Source organism: Lactuca serriola, chromosome 8, assembly GCF_051521515.1.
Source record: "Lactuca serriola cultivar US96UC23 chromosome 8, Lser_US96UC23_V15, whole genome shotgun sequence".
NCBI classification, from domain to species: Eukaryota; Viridiplantae; Streptophyta; class Magnoliopsida; order Asterales; family Asteraceae; genus Lactuca; species Lactuca serriola.
In genome coordinates this window covers 307,801,643-307,811,685 of record NC_136415.1, presented here as the reverse complement: position 1 = coordinate 307,811,685, position 10,043 = coordinate 307,801,643, and the positions used below count along the sequence as shown (strand labels likewise).

The window sequence follows — 10,043 nt, the reverse complement described above, 5'->3', positions numbered from 1 at the left end:
ATATGATTGATTAATTAACAGCAAGTATAGCAAAAGATTGATGTTTTTCGCACGAGGATAATCATCTGTTTACTTGTATCCCTCCACCTTAAAAGTGTATAAAAGCATTTATAAAGTATTTGGAAAATAAAATTGTAGGGGTATGAACTCACTTGGTTGAAGTGGTTGATTTGAAGTAGTCGAGAGAAGAATCGAGCAAAACTTTGACTCGAGAGAGTTGAAATCTCAGGATTCTCGGGGATCTCAGGAGTGCAAAACTTCCTTCGGGGCTCGAGTATGAAAAAACGGGGCTTCACGAAGATAGTACTTCAACTGGAGAGAAGCAGTGTCTCGGGAACTTCGGGGCGTCGGCCCTTGCGTTGTATTCTAGGAGTGTTACCGAGGCTTCAGGGTGGTTTAGAATGGTTTATTAGCGTGTAGAAGTAGGAGAGAGGATGGGGTTGAGCAACCAAACTCGGAAGGCTTCAATTTCTATATATAGGCACCATTTTGACTCTCACGTCGTGAGTTTTGCATAACTCACGTCATGAATTCGGTCCTGAATCGTCATGGCATGCGTCACTCGTTAACTTGCTCCGGAAGGGTCACTGACAGCTCACCTCATGAGTTTTTCTTTGTTCACCTTGAGAGTTTTCCTGACAGCATGGGGTTTCGTGACCCGAACTTGTAAAATCCATAACTTTTGCGTACGAGCTCCGTTTTCGACGTTCTTTATATACACGCGTAGCTAAAAATATGCTCTACAACTCTCGTTTAGAATCCATCAGAAAATTTTGAATTTATTTTTAATTAATTATTTTTAACGGGGCGGGAGTTGAAAAGTCCGTTAAAAATCCTTAACTCCTTCATCTGATGTCCGTTTTCGCCAGACTTTTCACCGTTGCGCTACTATTGTTGAGACCTTCGATTATCATTTACGTTGTTTCGGCCAAAAGTCTCTTCATGGCGTGCCTAGGGCAGCACAGCAGAGTTGCATCCAAGCCCTAGAACCGGGCACACCAGCCAGATCCAGCCCAGCAGGCTCAGCGCCCGCTGGCGCCCCTGGGAGCGGAACGCCTAGGCGAAAGGCTCGCGCCCGCCAAGTGACGCTCTTCGCTCCAAGACAAAAGTACGGCCAGGAGACAAACAGTGGGATCAGAGCATTACCGTCAAAGCCAATGAGAGCGCTCTGACAGTGGAAGGCGCATGACCCTCCAATCAGCTCCTCTGATCCTGTCTCCCCAAAAAAGTGATCATGTCTGGTACGGACCAGGCAGGGGCGCTAGGTATAAAAGGACGCGTTCTCATACTAGAGAGGGAAGCTCCCCAACCGATCTAGAAAGAACAAACACAAACCCTAAATCCATCCTAACTTGACAGTCGGAGCGTTCTCCCGGGAACTCCTCCCGGGAATCGGCTGACGGCCCTTGTTCTTTGTGATCTTGCAGTTAAAACCAGGCAACCAAGAAGGTCCCATCCCAGAGTCAGAAGCAAGGTCTCATCAAGAGCAAGGTTCCATCATTTGGCGCCATCCGTTTGTGAGACGAAGAACACAAACAAAAGCATGAAATCAAGCATCAATGGCGTCCAATGGTAGCGAGGGACGACCAGTTAGTTCCATACGTCCCATGGCGACGTTGGACGAAACGCCACCGCCTACAGCGAACAATAGGCTAGTTTTGGGCGAAGGAAGTTCTACAGCAGCCGCCGGAAATATTTCGCAACCGTTGTCTTCTCAGCAAAGAGCAACTCCGGTGGAGCTACTTTTGCCCACACAGCTTCAGATGCCACCGTTCTTTGCGCCGCCGCTGCAACAGACGCGGACAATCCACTCAACTGCACCTCCATCGAGCCACATTTTCAACCTTTCACCGTCGTTTCTAACATCTACATCGTTCCAGACGACTGGTGGACAGAATTCCGCAACGCTATTACCACCATTGGCGCAAATCATGATGAACAACTCACCACCCGTATGCCCAACGGTCGGAGCATGGACTGGACCGACTATTCCCCCGAACAACAGCTTACAAGAGCCGATAATGATCAACCATGTTACGTCCATGCACCCTTTCTCCACTAGCCATCCCCTCCAGTTACCATTCAAACCATACCCCTTTTATGGACCAAGCCCAAGCTACCTTACGCCCCTACAGCATGGAATGAGTTCGCAATACCAGCAAGGGATGTCAACTGCTCCAAATCAGGATGGTTTTTCTCGGAGTGTAACATCTCCGTTTCTTAAAGAGCTGCTGGATTACGACATACCAAACACTACGAAGCTCTCGACGCTTAAAACGTACAATGGAACCACCGACCCAGATAGCCACATTGATACGTATGAATGGACGATGACGTCGTTAAAACTTAACGAGAAGTTTTGGTGCACATACTTCCCGACGACACTCGATGGCAACGCCGGCACATGGTTCAAAACGCTACAACCGGGCAGCATTTCAAACTTCGCTCAGCTCAAATACCTCTTCTTCACCAACTTCATGCAGCTACGTAAATACAAAGGCGATTCTCATTCAATTATAGGCTGCAAACAAAGGGAGGGGGAGACTGTTCAAGAATACTTTACAAGGTTCAAAAACGCTACGCTGGATGTACCGGGGCATGACGAAGGGCTCATCGCTGGTGCTTTCACATGGGGACTCCTGCCTGGGCCCCTCTCGCAAAAACTCATGAGAAAGAAGCCTCTAACACGAGCTGAGTTGAAAGAAAGAACGGAGCGGTACCTACGGCAGGAAGAGGGTGAGGCAGCCAAGCAGGCCTACTTGAAGGCTATGACGACTAGACATCACCACTCGACCCACGCGGACTTCCGAGGGGGAGGAAGGCACTATGGCCAAGCAAGAAGACCATCACCGCGTTTCCGACCATTTATTAAAGACGACAGACGGGGTCGCCGCCCAGAAGTATATGCAGTGTCTGAGAAACAGCAGCCAGCCAATTCATCTAAGAGTCGGTACTATGAGTACCACAAAAGCAAAACGCATGATACAGCTAGCTGTTCGGTGCTAAAGAAGGAGATGGAGGAGAAACAACTTAAGGGAGACCTGGTGGAGGTAGCGCGAAGCCTACGCGCCAAATTCGATGCTGAGAACGCCAAGGGTCCATCCCGCGAAGGAGTTCAACCCAAAGAGATATTCATGATACGCAGCAAAAGAAGTAGGGAGGAACAGCGAGGAGAGCAAATCATTGTTAAACCTCCAGCACGTGCGCTCACGTTCTCCATACAGGATCCTCGGCCAAACGGTTGGAAGGGCGACAACCCTCTAATAATACAGGCATCCATCAAAGACGTGACTATCCATAGGGTCTATGTCGACACTGGGAGCTCAGTAGACATCCTCTATGAGCATTGTTTCCGGCTTCTCCCGGATTGCTGGAAAGACAATTTGCGACCTACGACGGGTAGGCTGGTGGGATTCACCGGCCACAGCCTGTGGCCGTTAGGCACGATCCACCTCCCCTTAACAATCACTAGCCACGACAAGCAGCGGAAGAAGACCGCCCTGATAGACTTTTTGGTCATTCGACACTCGGCGGAACACAACATCATCTTGGGAAGGACCGCCCTCTTGAAGCTAGGGGCCGTACCTTCAACCATGCATGGGATAATAAAATTCGACACACCAAAGGGCGAAGCCACGATTCTGGCCACTCCGCCCAGAGAATTGCGGTGCTATACGATTATGAAGCCAGTAGAAATAACCAAAGGGCCCAAGAGGCCCAGGGGAAATCCGGCAAAAGGGAAGGAGGTAATCAATGAGGGATATCCCGATCAGCCGATCGATGTTGGAAGCGACCTCCCAAGCCACACAAGAAGAGCACTGGTTGACCTGCTCAAACGCTACAAACATGTATTTGCTTGGACCCCCACGGATATGGTGGGGGTAGAAAGGAAGGTCATTGAACATAAGTTGATGATCAAACCGAGGGTAAAAGAGGTTAAGCAGAAGAAAAGGGTACAAGGAAGAGACCGTAACAGGGCGATCAATGCAGAAGTGTCTAAGCGGACGGAGATCGGAATAGTAAGGAGGCGACGTTCCCAACATGGATCGCAAACCCATTTATGGTCCGTAAGCAGGATGGGTCGTGGCGCATGTGCATCGACTTTTCTGATCTAAAAAAGGCATGCGCTAAAGATTGCTACCCACTCCCGGAAATCAATCAGAAGGTAGAGTCGCTACAGGGATACAAGCTAAAATGCTTCTTGGATGCATACAAAGGGTATCACCAGATATTGATGAGCAAAGAAGACGAAGAGAAAACAGCCTTCTATACAGACCATGGCACGTTCTGCTACACCAAGATGCCTTTCGGGTTAAAGAACACAGGGGCGACATACCAACGGCTAGTTTACTCGATATTCGCCAAGCAAATTGGAAGGAATATTGAGGTATATGTAGATGATATGGTGATCAAGAGCCCAAATGAAGAAAAAATGTTGCAAGACATCAAAGAGACTTTCAAAACATTAGAGGTAACCAAGTTGAAACTAAACCCAGCCAAATGCACGTTTGGAGTGGAAGAGGGGCAATTCTTGGGTTACTATGTTACTAGACAAGGCGTCCAGCCCAGCCCGATCAAGGTCGACGAGTTCATCGAGACACCAACCCCAAACTCTCTTAGAGATGCACAAGGTCTGAACGGGAAGCTCACAACTCTAAGTAGGTTCATCTAAAAATCTGCCGACAAGGCTATGCCACTGTTCCACACCTTAAAGGGATGCATCGAGAAAAACAATTTCCAATGGACGAATGAAGCTGAAAAGGCGCTCCAGAGAATCAAGGAGGCACTGCACAAGCTGCCGACCCTGGCAACCCCCATCCCGGGAGAAACATTACAAGTGTATCTATCGATGTCAGGTGAAGCGATATCATCGGTATTGGCTGTGGAAAGGGAAGGAGAGCAGAGACCGATATACTTTGTTAGCAGAGCGCTGAAAGGACCAGAACTCAACTATCCCACGCTGGAAAAATTGGTGCTGGCACTCATTTACGCTGCGAGACGATTAAGGCGATACTTCCAGGCACATCAAATCGAGATACTCACAAGCTACCCCATTAAACAGATCTTGCTTAAGTCGGAGACGTCGGGTCGGCTGGCCAAGTGGGCAATTGAACTGGGAGAGCAAGACATAAACTACCGCCCAAGAACAAGTATCAAAGGGCAGGCGTTGGCTGATTTCTTACTAGAAATTCCTGACGGAGGGAACCCGGCGAAAGAAAAGGTGTGGGTAGTTAAAGAGGCCCCTACCGGCGATGGTTCATGGACCCTGTACACGGACGGAGCGCCCAGTAGGGAAGGCTCAGGGGCGGGGCTGATCCTGACTAGTCCAGAAGGAGAAGAGGTAACCTACGCCCTCCGTTTCGACTTCCATACATCGAACAACGAGGCGGAGTATGAGGCACTGCTCGCAGGATTGCGACTCGCCAAACAGATGGGTGCGAAAGTTGTAACAGCACTAACCGACTCAAGGTTAGCAGCGAACCAAGTCAATGGGAGTTTTGAGGTAAGAGACCAAAGAATGGGAAGGTATGTAAAGATGGTAAAGCAACTAGTAGGATCATTCGGCCAATTTACAATCAAGCAGATACCCAGAAGTGAGAATAAGAGGGCAGACGCTTTGAGCAAGCTAGTGTCCACTTGTTTCGACCACCTGTCAAAGAAAGTTTTAGTGGAGGTGCTCCGGGAGAGAAGCATTGATGAACAGCAGGTGAACATCCTGACCCCCGCAGGACCCACATGGATGACGCCGTTCCGGGAATACCTCCAGAGAGGGGTGTTGCCAAACGACCATGACGAAGCCAGAAAAATACGTATAAAGGCGCCCTCATACGCAATGGTGAACGGGAAGTTGTACAAGAAGGGGTTCACGTCTCCATGGCTAAAATGTTTAGATCAAGCCAAGGGGAGAGAGATATTGAAGGAAGCACACTTAGGGCAGGTAGGTGCACACGAAGGAGCGAGGGCTTTGACAGGAAAGGTGCTACGAATGGGGGTATACTGGCCAACGATACATCAAGACGCAGTAGAAGTAACCAAGAAATGTGGGGAGTGTCAATCTTACGCCCCCAGTGCAGGCGGAACCCTCGGCGCCGCTAAGCAACATATCCAGCCCGTGGCCTTTCTACCAGTGGGGCATAGACATAGTGGGTCCATTCCCAGAAGCACCAGGGAAGCTGAAGTATATGGTGGTAGTTGTGGATTACTTCACAAAGTGGATTGAAGCTGAACCATTGGCATGCATATCTGGGAGGCACATGATAAAATTTTTGTGGAAAAACATCATGACAAGATTTGGAACACCTAAGGTTCTCATCAGTAACAATGGTTTGCAATTCGCTGAGAACCCGTTCAGAGAATGGTGCACTGCCAAAGGGATAAGCCAACGCTTCACATCGGTGGCACACCCCCAAGCGAACGGTCAAACGGAGGTGTCCAACCAAACCATTGTCAATGGGATCGAAAAGAGGTTGGGCAAAGCAAAAGGGAATTGCGCAGAGGAGATACCAATGGTGTTATGGTCATACAGGACTACACCACGGAAAAGCATAAGGGAAACCCCTTTCAGCTTGACATATGGGACTGAAGCCATGCTCCCCATGGAAGTGGCAGTGAATACGCTAAGGGTGGACAACCAAGATGAGGAAAGCAACGTACAAGGCCTGAGGATAAAATTAGATATCCTAGAGGAGAAGCGCGAAGATTCGGGAGTACGCCAAGCTGTGTATAAACATGCAACAGAAAGGTATTACAACCAAAGGGTAAAGGAGAAGTCCTTCAATGTGGGCGAGTGTGTTTTGAGGAAAAATAAGGCCAGCCGGGCACAACCCCAGGGAAAGCTAGGCCCAACGTGGGAAGGCCCATACAGGGTCACAAAGGCAAACAGGAACGGGGCATATGTGTTAGAGACGATGGAAGGAAGACCCATTCCAAGAACATGGAATGCTAGGAACCTAAAGAAATATTTTTTCTAAGGAAGAGGAATGATGTAACTCTAGTTGGTTGATATCCCATTGAGTATATTGCACCTTAGAAGTACTTAGAGTACATTTATCCATGCTAAGTGACATGAGAATTGATACTTAGTGTATTCCTATATTTAAAGGAATGAGTTTAGTACTCGACATATATAAAATTTCATGCATAAGCGACATGAGCTTAATACTCAGTGTATTTAAAAACCCCGCGGTTAAATAGTAATGCAATTGCTGACTTCTCATACTTAGTGTAATAATCTCCAACGATTGAATGATGAGTGCTAAGCGCACTCAATGTGAACACTTAGCGTGTCAATAATAACAAACAAGGGAAAATATTTGGCACATCTTGAGTAATAGGCAATAAACGAATAAGCCAAGCACAAAACGCAAAAGGAGACAATAGATAATGCTTAGTGCATATCAAACACATACATATATAAGAAAAAACATTGTTTTGGGCAATTCAACCAATGCAAAGCAAAACACATAGACTAAACAAAACAAGGAAATATTACGACTTCAAACCATCACCAACAGACTTATCACCAACCACAGCCCCCTCCACAACATCACCCTCACTCATTTTCCCAGCCAACCCATCAAAAATTTCCCTATCATCTGCCACCTCATCAACATCGCCACCTCCAATGCCTGCTCGACCATCACCATCTCTAGCACCTGCTCGACCATCACCACAAGCACCACAATCTTTACCATTCCCTCCCACACCAATGTCATTCACAAGCACCATTTCATGACTCGCAGCATCCTCAGGAGTGCCCTCTGAACCAAAAGAACACAACTCTCGCAAACCATCATTACCCATCTCTCCCAGACCCAACAGACCTGCGTGATCCATACTAGCAAAGGATAAGAGAGCATCACTTACGCTAACCACAGGCCCGACAAACAGCGAACTAGCACCCACATCCCCACTTTCACCACCACTTAAAGTTTTCTGTACAGATTCAACCCGGCCACATATGCAGCATGGCGAATAAGACTGATAGCATTGGAAAAATCAGGATGCTCTATCAGCTTATCAACGATACGCACAACACCAATTTGCAGCAGCATATCCAAATCTCGACGAACAGCGCACACATCTACTTGCAGCGATGACACAAGCTTGTCACGGTCAATGACGTCACGCTCGAGACTTTCAACCTGGATCATTAAGCCTTCATTCATTTGAGTGAGAGAATTAACCTTGGCCTCAAATGCAGCCCTAGACTCATCAAGAACATTCTTCTCAGACGCCAGCAATTCACATTTCTTTTCGGTGGAGCAAAGATCATTGCCAAGCTCACCCAGACGGTGCTCTAGGCTTGCCACACGCGACCCGCAGGTGGCATGAGCGGCCTCCATCTCACCAAGGCTATGGATGCGTCGGGAACCTGCAACAAGATAGAACATCGCTTGCGCCGCAGCATAAGCCATGTTGTGAGAAAGGGCAGGGCTACCCATCACACCCATATCCCCCACTGCAGCCGGAGGGAAGGCATGGCGCGAGAACTCCAAGGCATTGACATGAACAGAAAGACGAGAATCGTTGTGAAGATCCCAAGATGGCACAAAAACCGCCGACCCAGAAGCACCATCACCGGGGCCACCATCTATGGAAACTGTAACTGGCCCGGGGGTTGAAGCCTTTTGAGGAAGAAAGCTTGGAGAGGGCAAACGGAGCACTTGGAGAAGGGATTGAAGAAAAATCTGAAAGACCGGGCTGTTGAGTCGCCCTATTGACCCCCTCAGACTGTTGCACGTCATCATCGGGAATCAATACCACGCCAGCAGAGGTGGAGTTTACTGGCGTGGAACTCATCGAGCTCAGCAGGTGAGAAAAGCTGCGTCTGGTATGCACTCTCTTGGGGGCGGGAGGAGCGCTAGTCACCGGCTCACCCATCGCCTGCATAGCCTTCCGTTTCTCCTGCATCCGCCGAACGTCAGCAATAATGCCCTCTTTGGTGTCCTCACAGTCCTCCGGGGAAGAGGAAGGAACACCGCCCATTGGCATAACAGAGGAAATTGGGCGGGCAAACAACGGATCTCCCCCAGGCGCCTGCTGGAGGGACTGGAGGAGTAGGAGTGTTGAGACGATCTGTCCGACGAGGAGGGGGAAGATGCTCGAACAGATCCACCTCACGAAACTCCAGTTTGCCTCGATAGCATTTACGCAATACCTCATCCATGGATAAGGAAGACTCAACACCTAAAGAAAAGTAGAATGAAATGCAAGTCACATGGAGGCGGTTAAAAGAAACACCAAAATTAAAATAAAGAGAGTGAATGCGAAACTCACCATCAACGACGGAGTAGAACACCGCCATCTTGCCACGCCGCCTCCAGGAGAGGCTCATCCCTACCCCAGACAGGATCGCTTCGGAGTAATCTTCAGCGGTTACTTGCACACTTTTCAGGTAATCGGCGACTTCTTGATTGTGAGGAAAGAGCTTGGGGACAGTATCGGCAAAAGTATTGGAACGGTAACGACCACTCCCAACCAGTTCAAGATTCACCCACAACCACTTGTCTTGCCAATTCTTGGGGGTACGCCCATCAAGAACTAAGGCATGCCCCCCTCGCCGGGCCGAAAAAGTACACTTGTCACCAGTAAGGCAGAACCGGAAAAAGAACTTGAAAACGAAATAGTTGGGAACATACCCATTGGCTCTACAGATCATCTCGAAGGCAACCACTTTGTTAACAGCGTTAGGGGTCAACATCTGAAGACTACAGCCATCCTTCTGAAGAACCTCCTCTTGGAAATCTATCAGAGGCAATCGTATGCCAGCATCTAGGGTTTTTAGGAAAACCCCAATTTTTCCAGGGGGGAGAAGAGATACTAGAGCCAGCATAGGGAAATTCCACACCTTCTAAGGAGGATAAGCCATACATGACCTCCAATTTTTGGTACTCGGCAGAAGAAGGGACGATCCCAGGAAGATTAGCCATAAGAGGGAAAGAAGAATGAACACGAAAAGAAAAGAAGAACAGAGGAAGCAAAAGAAACTGTGCAAAGACCCTTTTAAAGAAGAAGAAGAGGCAGGACATTTAAATGACTGA

General features: G+C 48.4%; 2 protein-coding genes across 2 annotated transcripts; both read left to right on the top strand.

Annotated features, from left to right (window-relative positions):
- The first annotated feature begins 1,559 nt into the window (after positions 1-1,559).
- LOC145068233 (uncharacterized) lies at positions 1,560-4,672 on the top strand. Its single transcript, XM_079015195.1, has 2 exons — positions 1,560-4,019; positions 4,121-4,672. Exons 1-2 carry the CDS (start codon positions 1,560-1,562, stop codon positions 4,670-4,672), a joined length of 3,012 nt encoding a protein of 1,003 aa, XP_078871321.1.
- Positions 4,673-4,690: 18 nt separating this feature from the next.
- LOC145068232 (uncharacterized) lies at positions 4,691-6,220 on the top strand. Its single transcript, XM_079015194.1, has one exon. The coding sequence runs from the start codon at positions 4,691-4,693 to the stop codon at positions 6,218-6,220; it is 1,530 nt and encodes a 509-aa protein (XP_078871320.1).
- The last annotated feature ends 3,823 nt before the right edge of the window (positions 6,221-10,043 follow it).